This window comes from Magnolia sinica, chromosome 3 (assembly GCF_029962835.1).
Source record: "Magnolia sinica isolate HGM2019 chromosome 3, MsV1, whole genome shotgun sequence".
In the NCBI taxonomy this organism is placed as follows: domain Eukaryota; kingdom Viridiplantae; phylum Streptophyta; class Magnoliopsida; order Magnoliales; family Magnoliaceae; genus Magnolia; species Magnolia sinica.
The window spans coordinates 116684786-116704886 of NC_080575.1; the positions used below are offsets into that span (position 1 = coordinate 116684786).

Below are 20101 nucleotides of genomic sequence, written 5' to 3' on the forward strand. Positions count from 1 at the left end.
TTTACGAGAGGCTTCGCGTCTGCTTCAAATCGAAACCGCCCAAACAGAATGTCCATCGTGCTAAACAGTTTGGATGGGCACGTCAACCGTTAGTATTGTGTGGGGCCCAACGTTGTGTTTACATGCAATCCAATCCATTCATATGATGTGACTCATCAGAATCAAATAACTACCAAAAAATCACACTATTCCGAGACTCATGTAGACGATAACAACTTTAATTTTGTATTTTTCCCTCTGGTGTGGCCCACCTAACTGCTGAATCAGCCTGGTTTTTCGGTTGTAGGCCCAACAAGAGGTGGTGTACCTGATGGGCGGCGTGGATCTTTTGCATCGATTCCCTCACTTTTTCTCATGTCACGTGTACGGAAAGGCAGCACCAACGAGTAGCGACAGTTGTGGTACTACATACAGCGCGCAGCACTGGATAGGGATCGTCTGGGCTATTTGGGGTACAACATGATGTATATGTAAAATCCACTCCTTCTATCAGGTAAGAAAAATTATTTACACCGTTCATATAAAAATTAATACAGATTAAAATCTCTTTTGGACGACACGAAAGAGAAAAATGTAAAACTGCTTCTAAAATTGCTAGTTCACATGGTGCGGACCACGTGGATTTTTTTATTAGTCTGATCCTTTTTTTCTTATCTATTTCCTGGTGGGTTACACATGATTAACTGGTTTGATTAAAGATAAACACCATGGTGGCCCCAAAAAAACCCATGGATGCCATATCATCCCCACTGTTCCATGTGGCGTGGCCCATATGAGTTGTGTATCTGGGTGATTTTTTGCCTCATGACCTTGCAACGAGTATGAAAGCTGATGGGCAAGGTGGATTTCACATATAGAACAAGGTGGGCCTCACAGCCTTGGTTGTTTTACACAATACGCACTGGGTAAAACGGGTGATGCATGCAGGCGAATGGTGAAGGGATGATTAAAGAGGCGATTTGCCGCACATTGCCACGTACGTGAGATCCGTGCCATTCATCATGTGGGCTTCCGTGAACACGCCCCGGCGTAAATTCAGTGTCAGACTGGTAACTAATAAGGTGGTACATACTTCACGAGGGACGCGGGAGATTAGAGAAGAGAGGCGTTGAGGGTCCCCTCACGTGAGGGGGCGGAAGACGTCTCTGAGGTCCGGACTTACCGGACACGTATCAGAGATCCGGACCACTCGTTAGGTAGGATAGACTGTGAAAATGCAGTGGACCAAAGATAATGTTCGTTCCTTGATCAGAAAGTCAAGAATGCATGAGAAATGAGAAATAAGGGCAGGAAAAAAAATAAAATCCAGCGGTCCAAATTCAACTTACGTGTGTGGCTCATTTGATGAGTGTGCTACCATGATGTTTCACATATGACATTTTCACAGGGTGCACTACCTGATTAATGGACCGGATTTTCGGTAGGCCAAGATCTCTGACACGTTTCGGCACCCTCACCGAAGCCTCCCTTCACAGCTCTGAAAAAAAAAAAAAAAAAGACCAATTGCCCATATTCAAGTGGACACGTGGCTGACCAACCTAGTGAGTGGACCAGCTTGATTCATGGTGGGACCCACCCAATGAAAAGGTCGGATCTTAGGTAATGGGGTTATGTTGGCAGTGATCATTGAAACCCTTGTCCAGCTCGCACAAGCGACTAAACCTAGCATTCATGAACGCTTGCACATCTACACAACTGGGTTCTTCCTAAGGATCCAAACAGAAGCGACCCACACAGGTCGTCATGGCAAAGATCTCCAAGATCTGGGACGTTCATCAGTTGAGGCCGATGATGAAGTGTCCTGAACTAAAAATCATGTCATCCTTCTCATCAGGTGGACCACATATTGTGTTGGAACTGGGCCTTTTGGTTCAGTTTTCTCACCGTCCATTCCTTTGTACGCGCGAGGCCCACCTAACGAATGAACGAGCTAGTTCTTTGGGCCTCGCTAATGAACGGGGACCTCACCAGCTGCCACATTGGCAGGCAGGAAGCGTGTGTTTGGCCCATCCTTTCCCTAAAAGGAAATCCTTGGATCACCCAACAGATGTCAACATGATCTGGACCACTAATCTGGTAGCCCCAACTTCGGTTGGATAATTCTTCGAATTCATTGGAGGACGTACACCCGTTGAATGAATAGGAATTACAGGGTACCAAGCATCAAGAAGATCCTAACACTTGGGCAGGGCCTCCATGTACATAACAACAATGGCCCACAACTAAGGAGAAATAGGCCATTGTGTCGCCATTCATACCAAATTCCCTACTACAAACGGGCATGCCCAAAAGATCTCTTTGACGGGACGATCTCTAACCTTTCAATTTGTGACCTGAAAGTAATTTCAAGACGAAGAACAGAACAAAAGCCACATTCATCTGGAAAATAAGGCCCAAAATCGGCAGCCAGGGTCTTCCAATCTGGAACATGGCCCATCCACATTTGGAGGCCCAAACAGACCAATGTCTGCATAACAGAACTTTGGGCACCACACCTACAAATTGAAACTGCACAGAGTATCATACAACAAATATTTACACCAAAAAGAATTGGTATTGACATTTCGGGATAAAATAGGACCTTCACTTTCTGTGTTCTCCTTCAAATCAAACTTACACTCATCTGCCCAAGTACTGCTCATGAAATGAATAATTTCAAAACAGACGGGAAGAAAAATACATCCAAAATTTTAAAATGAATTGCTTTCCCTATCAACAACAGTTCTGGTACGATGGCGCCACTTACCCGATCTCCTCTCTCTCCCGCGCCTCGTCGGGATCTTCCGCACTGAACTTCTTGCATACCTGTAAGGAACGGACACACTTGAGGACTGTTTGGATGGTTCTTTTCTCAAATGTGGTGGAGGATGAGCCATGGCGGCAATTGAATTCATCTGCTCTAATATGTCTCTATGGTACCCCTGCATGATGCCAATCAAGAAATGCATTATGTTTGTATGGTGAGGGAAGGCTGCATGCAATAGAAGGCAGAATGGTAGAAGAAAAGGTTTGTAAAATGACCATCTCTGGTCATTAGTTGCCTACTGAAATAAATTTACAGAGGTAAGAGACTGGTTCAGACACCAAATGAGGCAACTCAAGAACAGCCAACTGCAAAATGTAGATGGTAGACGTGTTCAGTGAGGCTGCGTGTAGCCAATGCCATTGATGAGGTTGATTGCAGTTGCATTCCTTTCAAATCCAACTTGAAAGCTGCATAATTGCAATTTGGAGCCAAGACCTTGAACTGAATGCCGAGGGCATCGCATTCTGGTATTTCCACTTTATTAGACTGACCATTGCATTTCAGTTCGACAATGCATGCAAATGCACCCGAATCTTCAGAATGGGATCACAGCAACCAAAATGCTGTCATAACCTCGATGATGACATTTTTAATTGCAACGTGAGAAGATTGTTAGGTGTCCAGAATTTTGGGGAGCAGAAAATGGGTAAACCAACAAACAAGTGAAAACAAAAAATTGTCACTTAAATGAAATTTGACCTCTTCTTTTGGATAACTTTGCAATGATTTCCATCTGGAATGATACCAGCTAAGATCATGAAGAAAGGAATACCTGAACAACAAAGTTACGCCGTTCACAGTCCATAAACATGTTGACACTCCAATTTACTTTCGACATTATTTTGTCCCTTACAGTGGAAAAACTGATCTGGTCCCTAGAAGTAAAGCGGTCCACCTCATTGAACCAAAGACACGTGAAGAGGTTCGTGATGGGAATATGTTCCCTTATGATCACACAACCTTCGGGAACATCTGTAGTACCCACAAATCACAAGAACAAAATTTAGCTTCTGAAGAAACAGAGGAGCAAAAACAAAACAAAAGGAAATGGACCACAGTGCTCACCACTGGTAATAGGAAGCTTAGCTGGAGAATAACGCGTCAAGCCCTCCCTCTTGTAAAACTCGATTTGGTAATCAATGGAGGCATTGTCATACTTCCCAGCAGCTTTATTAGCCTCTGCTTCCTCAAAAACGTCAAAGCGTCTATAATGCCTGGAGATTGCAAAACTGGCTTTCTGCCGCCACAAGAATCTGAAAATTTGATGAAATGCTTTAAAATACCCAAATACTATATGCTGCCGAATAACAGTACCCAGATGCTTATGTTGATGAAACACCAATACTGCCCGTTGAGGAATTTCTGGTGTGTGATCATGTGCATTAACATAATGGAGTGATGATTCAAATGCATTCAGATGCAGCATTTCATGGCAGAATGAATGACGGTGTACAATGAACATCTAGGCCTGGAGCTCGCTAACAGTTTCCAGGCTCAGCTGAGGCATCTATCACTCCATGTTAGCAGTTAGGACCGTGACCAACACAAAGTTCTGTCAATTAGGTTGACAAAATTAGAGGGAAAGAGAACTACAATCTCATCCAATTCCGAACTAAACTATAGACTGAATTTCTGCTGCAAACTGATTTCACAATGATGCAGCCCAAGGGCAAATCACAGTATATGCAATGGGTCGAGGGAGGGACCCATCCAACCAGCAGGTATGTATGGACCAATCAACTGTCTGCAAAAAAATTGCTAACCACTACAGTACTTGCTACAGCAATGTGCTACGTATAGTACTTCCATTCAGGGTTTGTTTGAAGTTATTTTATTTGTAAATATATCATTGAGATTAGACTAGACAAATAGCTCAGATTTAGCAGGATTTTAGGGTTACGTTTAGGGCAGTTAAATTCTTTTTTAGGCTTATGTTAGGATTGGTTCTCTTCTATGCTGTTGCTGGGTTTTCAAGGTTATGCAGAATTTTTATCTCTATTGTGAGTTTGATAAAACCAGTTGCTTATTTCCCTAGTCCATTGCTTTCTTCTGAGGCCATGTCTGTTTTATGTTGAAACCATTTCATGGATATAGAAAACAGGCATGGAATCCGAAGAAAATGGAAAATTCTGTATTCTATAGGGAAATCTGTGTTGGATTTGCCATGCAGTTTTCCACGGATTCACATATGAATGCGAAAAAAAGGTCAACAGAAAATGGTTGCTTTACTTCCTTCAGGCAATAGGAAACAGATTTGACATTGATTCCACATTTTTTTTGCAAATTAGATTGGAAATGGAAAATGGATTCTGTGCCATTTTTTGTTTTACAGACTGATTTCCACATTTTTTGCAGATTAGGTTGGACATGGAAAATGGATTCTGTGCCATATTCTGTTTTGGAAATGGTCCAAGTAGGATTCTGTGGATATCATTTTCATTTCAAGGTTATAACACAAAAAACAAATATGCCCTTAAGGGAAATCGGGGTCATCCTTGGGTTTTATACTTGAATTAAAGGACTGATTTGTACAATCAGCCCTCTACTTTGCACCACCATAAATTCCACAACATGTAAATAGAATATTCACTTCACGTTTAGTATTATATAGGCCCAAGTTTGATAGGGACATCTCGCACACATGCACGCCCCCCCGCACGTACACAAGGAGGAGGGCCCCACCATCGATCTGGATCGATGACGACATCCAGGGAGGGCCTCCTAGTTAGAGGGCTGCGTTTTGGTTCGTTGGAGTGGACCCGATAGTCATGTGAATCCCATCATGGGTTCTCATGATCGTGGCCTATTATTCTAATCAATCTAGTACTTTGGGTTTTACTTATTATTGTTATTAGGAATATAGTTGATAGTTTAGATTGCTTTGATTAGTTGTTATTTTTTTATTACTTCATCGCCACGTAATAGGTTGCGCACATGGCGGGAGTTTTGGGGTATAGGATTTTATTATAAATAGGCACCCCTTGTAGTCATTTTTTATTCAATGAAGATTAATAAAATTGCTACGTTTTTCTGCTCCTCTAAATTTCTGAGTTGTAGAGATTCAATTGGGTGCGAAACCAACCCTTCCTCGAAGGGCTGACTACCATGGTGCAAAGCCACACCTATCCCGATTCGCCCTTACTTTCTTCCATCCATATTTCTCTTCTCCTACAATCATCTACGCTTCAAATTCATCCTCTATTGCAGCCGTTTTTCTCTCTATAGTAAATTTCCAGAATCTGGCCCTGCAAGAGAGTTGAAACTTCGGTGGAGCACCACGCACAAACCGTGCATCGGATCTAGTTGAGATTTGGGAGTTTTAGAGTCCATCCCTGGCCGATCAGGGCCACTGTGGTCTTTTTCTAAATAGTGGGTCCCACACACGTGCGTCCGAGATCAAACGCACGTGCGTCTGGGCTATTGCTGCTGTCCACACGTGCGGTACTTCTCTACTTCGTCTCCCTCCTCTCTCACTCCTCTTTCACTCAAAATCCCTAAACCTAACCCTAAATTACTCAAATCCCCAATTTTATACCCTTTCTTTAACCTAAGGGTTCCCCGAATTGAAATTTCTGAATCCCATGGATTGAGGAATTATTTTTGTGCATGTGTGGATGAATTCACTCACCTTTGATTCTTGTTTGGTCTATAATTTTGATTGATCCGGCCCTAACATGTGTAGGCCTGGACCTGCATAAGATTCCCCTTGATTGAGTGTTTGAACTTTTGTGTGGAATGTGGAATTTTGTGTAATTGTTTCTGAACTAGTGTGATCTGAAGCCTGAAATCTTGCACATCATACTTGAATTTCATGTCCTGCATCAAAGTTCCTAAACATGTTGTTTTGACAAGGAAGACGTCAAACTCTAGCGAGTTGTGGCCGTATTTAAATGCAAACTAAAGTACCAGCCTGATCCAGCCAGCAGTACACTAACATGCGATTCGACTACATGCTAGTAAAATGGCATCTGCAATGCACATGGAGAGAGAAGTGGTCCACAAGATGTGGGAGAAGGAGGAAAAGTGGTTGAAGAAAGTAGGTTTCTTTTGGGACATTTGCTACAAGACGCCCCCACGGTGTTATGGGATATGTTGGGACTATAGCCGTTGGACTAGATAATGTTACGGAACCTAAATTGCCAATCTCCTACGATCTAGATTGTGGCTCATTTACTAGATTACTATTTTTACTAACCAAAATTATGGTCTATATTCTTATTGTTTAGTAGAAGTAACATTTACATTTAGAATGTAGAAACATGTGCTCTTTATGTAAGGATAGCAAGTAGATAGTCGATCACCTTATCATCCATTGCCCTATTGCTCGGAGGGTTTGGGAATCTTTCTTATCCTCATTCAACGTGCAGTGGTGCATGCCCACTTCGGTGGATAGTTTTTTGGAGGCGGGTCATGGGGTCTGCCTTCCGAAGCAAGCTCGAACAGATTGGCGGTTGGCGATCTTAGCAACCTTTTGGTCTACTTGGGGGTAGAGGAATGTAAGATGCTTCAATGATTCCGATAAGAATGTTTCTTTTGTTTCTTTTGTCATTCGAAGGGAAAAATTGTTTCTTGCCAAGTGGGCGTCTTGTAATTAGACAATGAAAGCTCGTGTTCTGCTTTCCGCTAGATAGGGTTGTATGCTTCTTGGCACTATCTCGCCACCTTCTTAATAAAATCCCTTTATCTTTCAAATAAATATATATTTAGAATGTAGAGATTTTTTTAGGGCCTGATTGTTTTACCCATTACCACAATAATGTAAAGGAAATGAGCAATCATTACAAATTACTTGTCTTCTAACAACAACTGCATTTGACCACAATGATGGCAATTTCACATTGTTTGGTTTATCTACAGAAAAATTGTAATGATAGCAATTTTACTTTATTTCAATGTCAAATCATCATCAAAATAGTCTTTTAAAAAAAATCATCAAAATAAGTTGGTGTTGCTGTTTTGATGGAGATTTTGATGGGGACATCAAAGGACCTACTCGGGTATACCAGAGACTAAGACGACCACCCACATTAGCGCAAATTTCTTTGTCGATAGAGATGAGTTCCAGATGGGGCCCGCCGGGCCATTTTGAAGCCCCACATGTATTGGACGTGCATCAGGAAGACCCCCTTTGGGATGATGCATGTGGGCTGCTTAGGAGACCATTTTAGTCATAGAGATTTTATTCTGTGCCGATCTAACCATTGGATCTTGTCAATCAGGCCATCGAGCCACCAGATCTTTCAGATCGGGGCCCCTTAGACTCTGATCTTATTTCCTTTATATTTTTTGTTATTTTTAGGATTTATTTGACGGTTGAGATTGATAATAGATGTTTTAGTTTCCTTATTTTGAATAATGGACCATTTCACTTAAGTGAGTGGCATAGTTGTAATTATTCCAAATTTTTAATTATAAAAGCAAAGGAATGGGTGGACGTCCAACCCTAGTGGAGTTATTGAGAAGAAGGGAGAGAGAGAGAGAGAGAGAGAGAGCGAGAGAGAGAGAGAAACTCTCTGGTGTGAAGGAATTTTCCTCCTTGTGTTTTAGGGTTTGTGAGAAACCTTCCCTTACAATTGAATTGTGTAAGGGTAAAGGCTTGTTTGATGGTGGATTCCACAAGATGCATCATTCCTCTCTCTTCTCCAAAAAGAATTCTTCTTCTCTTGTCTTCCTCCTTCCCCTTCCCTTACAACCTTCTCAACCCATCAAAACCCTACCCAATCTTCCCTCCCTTTCTTTCCTTTTACCTAGCCACGTGTGGACCCGCACATGCACACGCACGGCCATACGGGCAGCCACGTGTGGGCCCCCGTTTGGGGTTTTTTATTTCACTCCAAACCTCCCTAATCCCTAGACCCTTTGAATCCCTAAAAAAAACTCCAATCCTAAATCTCCATCCGTTAATCCAAAACCCTAATGAAAATTTGAATTTTTTTCTTCAGAAAACTTTTTCCAAGCCAGAACTTTGCTTGCACCATTACCAATCCACATGGTTATTGCACTACCCATGCTAGATTAGAAGTCCCTACTTCCAAGTGGGCCACTCTTGAATTATTTTATATTTTCGTGCACCGCGTATGTGAATAACCTAGGATCTTCGTGTTATAAATCTGAATTTCCGAATCTATTATGTGTATATGCTTTATTTTACATGTTGATTACTGAAATTAATGTGTAATTGATCTCTCATCTTGTATCCTAGGATAGTTTCTATAATCCTATATCAGATTTTTACAGTAATCATATGAAAAAGTGCAATGATTACAAATTACTTGTCTGATGAGTACATCTGCATTTGACCTACCAATCCTGTGTTTGGTTTGGCAGTGGTAAAACAATAATGATGACATAAATACTTTGCATTACTAGAGAAATGGGCAAAACAAGCAGGGCCGTGTGAAATACCAGCCATATATAACATAATACTAGGCATTCAAGATTTTTCAATATAGTATTCATCATTTCATATATAAATCACATTATCAAATTTGGATAAATATGTAAGTATATTATTATGTATGCTTAGTAGTATGTATTGTAGCACCCCATATGATCATGCCCCTAGCATACCACATATTAGAGGAAGTTGAGTGCTGCATAACCATTCCAATGCCACGTATTGATTCGACCCGCTCTCCAGGTGACCTTGGTTTGAATGATCCATACCATTTATATGATGTGCCTTGCACTGGATGGAGAATACCCAAAACAACTATCATATTAGAAATTTCAACCCTTGATCATTTAACTCCTTTCCTTTGCATAGGGCCAGGTTAGATCTTCCAATCTTGAAGATTTTCACGGCAACCGCCATCAACTTTGTATCTCTTCAAATCAAGTGATCAATGGTTTGGTTCCGCTAAAATGATCCTAAATCCAACGACTGTGATCCAAACATATCTTATTACAATAGGCTAGGATACATCACAACAGACCATGTTATTTGGTGTTGGTTAAGACAGAGCTTCACCCTAATGACCTAAATGCTCTTTCAATTGCTTAACAACCCTTCTCACATCCATTTATATTTCATGACATATATGTTCTGAATGTCTAATTGTGTGCTTCCCTTTTTTTCTTCTTCTTCTTTTTTGAGCATTTATAGAGATATTTTATTGCAAAAGGCTAAAAACGCCAAAAAAATACAAACCAAACCAAAACCTAACAAGACATTGAGTTCAAGCTGCCATCACTAAAAGAAAACGACCCCCAATCCCTAGCATCCATCCTAGCTTTTGAAATGGCCTTCGAGGCTTCCTTGGAAGGGTTCCAAAAACAATGATTATTTCTTCAAAAAAATAAAAAATAAAAAATCATCAAAATAAGCTGGTGTTGCTGTTTTGATGGAGATTTTTATAGTAATTATATGAAAACATGCAATAATTACAAATTACTTGTCTACTGAACACATCTACATTTGACCCACCAATCATGTGTTTGGTTTGGCAATGGTAAAACAATATGATGACACAATTACTTTGCATTACCAGGGAAATCGGCAAAACAAACAGGCCGATGTGAAACACTCGCCATATATAGCATAATATGCATTCAAGATTTTTAATATAGCATTCATCATTTCATTTATAAATAACATTATCAAATTTGGATAAATATGTAAGTATATTATGTATACTTAGCAGTATGTATTGGAGCACCCCACATGATCCTGCCCCTAGCAGACCACATACTACGGGAAGTTGAGTACTGCATAACCATTCCAGTGCCACGTATTGATGTGACCCGCTCTCCAAGTGACCTCGGTTTGAATGATCCAAACCATTTATATGATGTGGCTTGCACTGGATGGAGAATACCCAAAACAACTGTTAGATTAGAAATTTCAACCCTTTCATTTAACTCCTTTCCTTTGCATATGGACCTTTATCAAGAGGTTAGATCTTCCGATCTTGAAGATTTTCAAGGCAACCGCCATCAACTTTGCATCTCTTCAGATCAAGTGATCAATGGTTTGGTTCAGCTAAAATGATCCCAAATCCAACGACTGTAATCCAAACATATCTTACAACAACAGGCTGGGATACATCACAACCAACCATGTTATTTGGTGTTGGTTAAGACAGAGCTTCACCCTAACGGCCTACATACTCTTTCAATTACTTAACAACCCTTCTCAGGTCCATTTATATTGCATGATATATATGTTCTGAATGTCTAATCGTGGTTTTGCTTCTGTTTTTTTTTTTTTTTCCTTCTTTTTTGAGCATTAACAGAGACCCCCCACAAATATTTTTTTATTTTTATTTTTTTTAAAAAAACAACTCTCATAAATCTACCAGAAGAGCCATCCTCAAATATCCTCACCCTAACGACCTAAGTGCTCTTTCAATTACTTAACAACCATTCTCACGTCCATTTATATTGCATGATATACATGTTCTGAATGTTTTTGAGCATTAACAAAGACATTTTATTGAACGATAACTCCCCCCCACCACACACACACACACATGCACAACAACAACAACAACAACTCTCATAGACCTGCCAGAAGAGCCATCCTCAAATATTCTCACCCATTTTTGCCGATGGCCCCTTCATTCCATGAGCACAACTGTAATTGTGGTTTCTTTTTTACACTAGCAATTCTCACATATGTGATAGGGATGGTTTCTTTGTTCTGAATGAAACCAATTGCGGAGTACTTTTTTGCCTCTGGCAATCCTTTCTCTTTGTAGTGTAGATAATCTTGGTATGAAATGATCCATTACCAAAGTCCTTAGATGCTAATTTTCAACACTTGCACAAAGCTTTAAATACTAATAGAATTAATAATATGCAAATTTATGACAAGTTTCATTTAAATAAAAACTAAGGCCCTGTCTAGTAGACACCTAAAAATAGGTCCCATCTCATTTTAGTTAACAGTAATGATCTATTAGAGATCTCGATCTCTAATACTTAATAACTTTTAACATGAACTCATTAGAGATCAATATCTCTAATACATAATTACAATTAACTAAAATGAGATGAACTCATTTTTAGTCGTCTACCAAACAGGGCCTAAATCTTCTACACAAAATGTACCTCTCCAGAATTTGATATGGATCAACGACAAGCTCAAGCTTTCCATCTACCCATATAGAAAATTGGGCATTGGGAAAGATCCTGTGCAGTAGTAGCTTCAGAACCTGCCAAAGAGAGTACATCAAAAACAATCCAATATGCAAGCTCCAACAAGCTGTTTCAACAGAAGTCATAGTAGATCTGTGGGGCGGATTATGGATCAATAACAACACTCTAAACAATGCACAATAAGATATACCATGAGTAGATTGTTGACCTTTTCTCAAATTTCCTATGATGTTTCTAATGATGAAGAAAAGCGACTGCCCAATCTTCAACAGTGGATATGACTACGGATATGAAAATGCATAAAAAAGGAAACAAGAGTGTGGTCCTAGACTTCTTTTCAGAACAAGGATTTTATTTATTTATTTATTTTTGAAAGGTAATCAACTTTAATAAGGCAAGCCCAAAGGCAACCATACAGAGAGCTGGGGTGGCTAACAGTGAAGTGTGATCTGACATTGGGTGTACTAACAAAAAAAAAAAAAAAACTATACAAAGAGCTCAACCCGAGCAAAAAGGAAAACAACGCCTAGAACTCCAAAACAACACCCAACAAAACCTCAGAAATTACGTAGCATGCTCCAAAACAACGAGCTTTGCTCTTCTCAAGACCTCCAAAGGCGATCCACCAGAATTCCGAAAGCATTGGTTATTCCATTCGCCCCAAAGAAACCAAAGGCCGGCCAAGAAAGCTAACCTCCACTTTTTTACTCCTCCTGGACCTCCACCGTGCCATTCAAGAAACAAAGCCTCAATGGTTCCCAGCAAAACCCAAGAGACTTTGAAGACACCAAAGAATCCCTCCCACACTATCCTAGCGAACGGGCAGTGAATGAAGACATGATCAACTGATTGAGCTTCTTGCAAGCATAAACTACAACCATTGATAATAAACATCGACCACTTCCGAAGGTTGTCAATTGTGAGCACCCTATTTCTTCCCACCAGCCGGGCAAAGGACGTCATCTTGGAAGGAGCACAATGGTGCCATAAGAAAGCAGGAAGTCAGTTTTAAATAAATCTACCTGCCTTATATAATGGTGAAAAATGTAATTCCCACTCTTCAAAAGAGGACATTAACAAAATGTCATGAGAATGTAAAAGGAAATGGCAGTACAGTCCTAGACATATGGTTTTAAATAGTGGTTTTCAGAGTTTGACTCACCCGGAGACCAAAACCGGTGTAACCTTCTTTCTTTCTTTTTTTTTTTTTGAAAAGCCTGGTATAACCTTGTTATATTTCTATTTTTAGGCCACAAATCTAAGGTTAGACTGCAACTCCGGAAAGACTTGAGTGGAACCCTTGGTGTGTTTGGGGGTCTTTTCATCCCGAAAAGCTTGAAGTTGGGTTATGTACATTGGGACCTGGGGAGAAAACAAGGGGGATATCAAAACCCATTTGGCTAAAATATGTTTTTTTTTTTTTTTTTTTTTTTTCCAGCCCATTTTGGGGTCTTTAGCAAAGTCCTAATGCTATTTAGGGATTGGACACCTTAGGCTTGGGATTCTCTTACGGGTTTTCACTCTTTGGGGTTTTTGCTAGCCTTGGGAGCTAGATTTATATAGTTTCCTTTGATTTTTTGTTTTTGTTTTTCTTTTATTTTCCATGTTGTGCTCTCTTCTTTTCTATTCTTTTAATAAAATTTCATTTTTCAGAATAAAATTATATTTTTTATATTTTTTTAAGAAAATCATAAAAAAATCTTACGATTTACAATATGATTTGCAATATGATTCAATCCTATAATTACAATTTGCGCTACAATTTGTTTATACACTCAAGGCCACCATAGAGAACTTGTGATGCAGGACAATTAACCATTTGCTCTAAAAGCTCGAACTGATAGAGCATGGCAAATTAATCCCTTTATCTCATAGCCTAGGCCCCACATCGCATGGGTTAGGACGTCGGCCAAACCCCCCTCATGAACCCCACATCACATGGGCACCGCCTCACACGGGCCGCCCACCCAAGTCTATCTCCGCATCCCACAGGCTACCCCACTCGAGCCCAGTGTGAAAATGCCCATGCATTAATCACCCCCGGTGAGAAGTCTCAGACACGAGACCTCCTGCTCTGATACCACTTTGATGCAGGACAATTAACCATTTACTCTAAAAGCTCGAACTGATAGAGCATGGCGAATTAATCCCTTTATCTCATAGCTCAGGCCCCACATCGCATGGGTTACGACCTTGGTCGAACCCCCCTCGTGGGCCACCTCACACAGGCTGCCCACCCTAAGTGTGTCCCTGCATCCCACGTGCTACCCCACTCGAGCTCGGTGTGAAAATGCTCTTGCATTAACTTGTAGGAAAAGAAGTAAATAGCAAACAAAAGGGGGAAATAGTAACGAGGCCTGTTAGGGTAATCCTTGGCTCAATCAATATCGAAGGCCAAAACTTGACTAACTGTATATTTTAAGTTAGGGTTATTTTCGCATGACTGCCTGTCTTTGGGGATATATATATATATATATATATATATATATATATATATATATATATATATATATAGATATAAGGAAACATGTAGCTTATGCTACAAAGCATGGCTTAGCCTTAATGCTACATAGCTTATGAAAATAGCTTTAGTCACGTGTAGCTGCTACATAATAATTTGCATATGCTACACGCTACATGGACAACACTACACATTACATACTTCACATTACAAGTTATTGTTCACTATAACATTAAAATCAATTAATGTTTTCAATGATTTCTTACATTTTTCTATTTTTCAATAAAAACTAGTTAATCTTGTCAATTCTTTTAGTAAAATAATATAAGTAACAATATTAAATCAGTTTCTTTACTTTCTTTACCTTTATACTTAATCATTGCCCTTTCCTATTACCTTAGGTTGCATTTTGTTCCACCAAATATTATGAAATTTTGTTAAATTCCATTATTAGTCAATCTAATTTGGTGCAGAATATCATGAAATTTGTGCAACCATGTGCAACCTTGATTAAAATCTAGAAGTAGCATATAGCTTACGCTATGCGCTATGTAGCTTACACCTCACACTTTAGAGGAGTAACCGCTACGCCACACGTTATTCGCTAATTAAAACACTAATGGAAACTCACCTGCTTTTAAAATATTTAAAGCAACCCACCTAACATTTGAAAATATGGTGAGAAAAGCGCTTATTTGACTTTGACAGATGATCATAAACGATAAAGTGGAAAACTCAATTTTGCCCCTAAGACCTTTCGTTTTCACGATTCTACCCCAATTGAAGGGGATGGCTATGCAGAAGAGTCGACAAGGCCCACCTTATGTATGTGTGTGATCGACGCTGCTCATCCGTTTTGCCATCTCATTTTAGGCCATGAGCCCAAAAACGAGGCAGAACTAAATTGCAGGTGGGCCCTAGGAAGGTTTCAACAACGAGCAATCTTCGGACAGCAAAATGGATCTACCTGGTGTTTATCCACTTAAGCATTGGATCTGCCGCTTTTATTTGTCATGCCTTAAAATGATCTGGCAAAATGGATGGATGGCGTGGATTTTTCATAAACACCATGGTGGGCCCCACCTAGCTTCCAACCAAAAGACACATCTCTCTCTCTAGCTAGTGGAGTAGGTGCGACCAAGCCTCACCCAACATGGTGCGGCCTTGACAGTGGAGAGCCCACCTTAATGCATATATTGTATATCCACACCATCCAACCTTTTGATAAGGTCATACAAACCTGGATGAAGGAAAAAATAAATATTAGCTTGATCCAAAATTTTTGTGGCCTACAAGAAGTTTGTAATGGTCAATCACCAATGTTTCTTGTGTCTTGGTCCAACTGAGATTTGGATCTACTTCATTTTTGGGCCAATGCCCTAAAAGGATCTAGAAAAATGGATGGACGGTGTGGATATACAACACGTACATCAAGGTGGGCCCAACAATCAGGGCAGCACCTTGTTGGTGAGACCGAGGCCACACCTAATCCATTCCCCCTCTCTACCTTACAGGTTGGCAATGTGACGTTTTAATGGCCCAACTAACCCCATTGCCTATGATGCCTGTAAGAAATACAACCCATCCATCCGTTTTGGCAGCTCATGTTAAGACATGAGACCAAAATTCAGGTGGATCTGAAATTCAAGTGGGACACACGACTAGAAATAGTAGAAAAGGGGCTTCCTACCATTTAAACCCTCACGGGCTCCACCATGATGTTTATATGCAACCCAAACCATTCATAAACCAGCCCAACTGTTCACAAGGCCATTCCCATTGGGATGAACCAAAAGAACAACAATATTATCCCTATCCAAAGCTTTTGTGGCCCCACAAATGTTTCAATGGTGGGCATACAATCTCCATTGTCTTCTTTTGTGTGGCACACTTGAGCTTTGGATCTACCTCATTTTTTGGGTCATGCCATAAAATGAGCTGGCAAAACATATGGACGGGGTGGATTTCTCCCAAACCACCATGGTGAGCCCTACCTAACTTCGAACCACCAAACCGGATAGCCCCCTCTCTGCCAAGGTTTAGTTTTAAATGAAGGGCATTTTGGCCTTCATCAAAATACAGTTCTAAAACTGTATGTACTCCACACGGTATACGACACCAGGCGGTTATATGGAAAATGGCAAAAAACTTAGGCAGGTTACTTTAAATATTTTAAAGCATGCATTTTTGGTAAATAGCCCTAAAGGTAGGCGGTTATATGAAAATAAACCTTTAAGTTATGAAACAAAAGACACAAGGAGTACATAATTGGGTAGGTAGAAACAAATGCACATGTTGAGTTCCATAGAATTGAATATTACCATTTAGGCATCCAATTTGGTAAGTAAACTACAATGGTTGCTACAGATTAACCAAATTGGCAAATTAGATGATAACAAAATGTTAGTTTATTAGTACAGTTTGACTCCAAACCTTTTTAGAGTAGTATCTACTGGAGTTCCATGATCCAACATGAATTTTCAAATACCCTCTTTGGATTTCCAGTATCATAAATCAGGAAGAGAATGTAGTTTCGAGTGTGTGGGTGTTTCTAGGTGCGGTGTTTGTAGGTGCAAACATGTGCATAGCAAACCACAAAATACATGCACCACCCAAGTCATCTCATAAAGATTCAATTAACCACTATATTGAATAAATGCAGTTAACTGCTTCTGAGCTACATTGCAATCTAAAGCATAAAACAACCAAATGAGGTCAAGAAAAGGGCTCACCTTTCCATTGCGTCTTGCATCATCATAAGGAAGGTTATGAATGATAACGACTCTCCACAATCCAACCCTGTTTGTGTTGTCTAGGAGGCTAGAGTTCTTCATATATGCTTCTGTCTCTTCATCCAAAAACATATAAAAACAAACATTTCTCTTCGCAGCCTCACTACAATTTTTTGGTTGTTGTATCATATCATAGTTTCCTGGAAAATATCACATTCATGAAGAAACATTTCTCACTGTCTTGAACCAAGCAAGATTAAAAAAGAAAAGGAAAAAAGAAGAAGAACAAATAGAAGAATGCTCATTAGTACCAAATATTGCGGAGGCAACAACTATGCCATGGCATTTCTCCATTTCAAGAAGATCAGCATCATCCATGTCGAATCCAGTTTGATGACCGGGTCTGTCTCCCTTAACAAATCTGATTAATAACAATTGGTGCATCAGTCTAGACCCAGCATGAGTAAATCAGAATGCAATTTCAATATATGATGTCATAAACAAATGTGTAAGTGAAGATTAAATTGAGATAATATAGATTCTGTGGACAGAAGCTTCACCGTGGTTGAAAATATTGAGACGAGATTCAATAAGGAGAATTAAATCATACCCACAGTGCACATTCATTGACTCTTTTATATTGAAAGAATCATTCCTCTGCTCTAGAGATGGATATCCGCCGAACGGAGAACCTCTAGATAGCGGAAGACTGATAGAATTTTCTTCTGTGGCATATGTTAAATTCTTTAGTACAGGAGATACCGATGGGGCAGTCGGCATAAACATCATGGCCTGATCAACAGGAAGGTAACAGACCGGACACGCTGAAACCAGAAAGAAGAGAGAAAATTCAGCACACCGATAGAAAAACAGTAATTCTAATGCCTAGTGTTATAACATTTTAGAGATTTCAACTTACGGCGTGGACCAATCCGTTTTCTATCAGCTGATGGGGGTGGAAATGCAAAGTGTTCACAAGGATGTCCTGAAAGAAGGCCACCAGAAAGAATTGCAAGAGGAGGAGGAGGAGGAGGAGGAGGTATGGTTGTATTTTTGTCACTTCCTGAGTTGGTCTCCAATAAAGAGGAAGACTTATTATCCCTCTCATGATCTCTTTCCCCAGAAATCAGGGGCGATTCATAATAGCTAGACATAATTATGCCATTGACTCCAACGGCTTCGAAACGTTGTGAAGACTTTGGGCGTATGTCGGGACCATCTGCATCTTCATCTAAAAACGCACAGTAATGAACCATGTTATTTTTTTAAACAATTGAAGTATAATAAGGCAAATATCCTGAACCAAAATATCATCAGGGGTCATTTGGCTCCTTGGGAACATGATGGAAATGGAATCCATTAATAAGGGCTGTGCTCGTGTTTGGGTGCTGGTACGCAGTTGGAAATGGGTTCCTACAGGAATCCGTTTCACATTTTCAAGCCCTTTAGGGTTCCTCCATAATAGTGAGGGAGCAGATTATTGGGGATTTGATTCCCATCCAACACTCATACTTTTGAAATGATACAAAGTCAAGCCCTATGCAACCAACCTTCCTAAAAGCCCTTTACCAGTACTGAAGGATAGTTTCTGAATTCCTGAAATTGGCTTTTTCAGTACTCAAGCATGATAGACAAAATCTCTTTCGTAGAGAATTTGCTTCTCAAAAACAATTTCACTTCCAGGGAGCCTAATGTTATGAACAGTTTGTTCAAATTGCAACTAAACCTTCTTCTTATGTCAATTATGAATTGGAAAGAAAATAAAACAGAAGAATGGATCTTTGCATTAATTCTCTGAGGAATTTTAATCTTACTCACATACACCCACTCACCCAATGTACTAGCCAGCTCCTAACCATAGATTTTAAGTGAGAGGACCCTAACCACTGATTTTAAGTGGAAAATTGATATTAATCAAAACAACTGACAAATAGTTCACCTTTAACGCTCAAATCCAATGTTAGGATCATCTAACCAGTCTGATCTTGGGTACAGCATTTCCATGGTGGAGCAGCACACCTGACAAACAACCCGGCTATCATACGCATGGGGGGGCATGGGCAAGTAGGATTAGCACTTCTCAGCTTCTCTATTGATGTTGGAACATATTGCAAACTCTATGATGTTTCTTTCTCTTAGCACCATGAACAAAGCAACAAGAAAAGTGAAGCACAAATGGAATTAGCAAAACCAAACCTTTGGTAAAGGCAGACATAAGGGACGTGAAGACCGCAGCAGAAATGATCACCAAGAAGAGCATCCCGACTCTCCTCCGGCCAGTGATCTTGCAAATCCAAGGGCGGCACCTCTCCTTCTCTCTCAAACCAGGCAACAGCATCTTCGGGGGCTTGCGACCGCTGACAGGCATCGTCTGAATTGCCACTGCAACACTGTTCTGCAGCAGCAGCTGCTGCTGCTGCAATGATCCATAACTCCCTGTACGTAGACCCAATGACCCTCCCGTCATCGTCCCTCCAAAACCACCAAAGCCCCTTTCATCGTCTTCCTTCTCCCTTGGAATTCCCTCTCATTCAAAACCCAAACAATTCTCTCCAAAGAAAAACAATAGTAAAAATAATACCAACAAATCCACCTGCAGAATCAAGCTCCAAAGATCCAAACCAACGCCAGTGTCAGTCCAAATCTCTTGATTTCTTCCCAACCATAAGCAGCGAAATTACGTGGCAAAAAAAAAACATTGAAGTCAAACCCTACAAAATATACTCTCTCTCTCTCTCTCTCTCTCTCTCTCTCTCTCTCTCTCTCTCTCTCTCTCTCTCTCAGAATGAATATAAACCAATGCAAATCCTACTAAATCTCTTTAATATTCCCCGCTGATAATCAAATGCAAGTAGCACAGCCAATTCACCTACATTACCAAAAACCGCGAACACATCAAATCCTACAAATCATGTATCTCTACCAATTCCACCAATTACAGACCTTGAATCAAAAACTTCAATTCATACCCCCAAACCAAACCCTAGATATCCAAAAATTCCC

General features: G+C 40.1%; 1 protein-coding gene across 3 annotated transcripts; it reads right to left on the reverse strand.

Moving 5' to 3' along the window:
• Nucleotides 1-2534: 2534 nt before the first annotated feature.
• LOC131240894 (probable hexosyltransferase MUCI70) lies at nt 2535-19816 on the reverse strand. 3 transcript variants are annotated; one of them, XR_009168894.1, is made up of 10 exons: nt 19295-19816; nt 18018-18329; nt 17709-17922; nt 17410-17519; nt 17099-17298; nt 11858-11961; nt 3872-4059; nt 3660-3778; nt 3506-3578; nt 2784-2921 (listed from the first exon to the last, which is right to left on the reverse strand). XR_009168894.1 is itself a non-coding variant. In XM_058239417.1 (9 exons), exons 1-9 carry the CDS (start codon nt 19563-19565, stop codon nt 2691-2693), a joined length of 1830 nt encoding a protein of 609 aa, XP_058095400.1. In that variant the 5' UTR covers nt 19566-19816; the 3' UTR covers nt 2535-2690. The 3 variants fall into 3 exon arrangements, 1 of the variants encoding a protein (XP_058095400.1); XM_058239417.1 differs by lacking the exon at nt 3506-3578 and having other exon boundaries at nt 2535-2921; nt 3579-3778; XR_009168893.1 differs by having other exon boundaries at nt 3506-3778.
• Between the last annotated feature and the right edge of the window lie 285 nt (nt 19817-20101).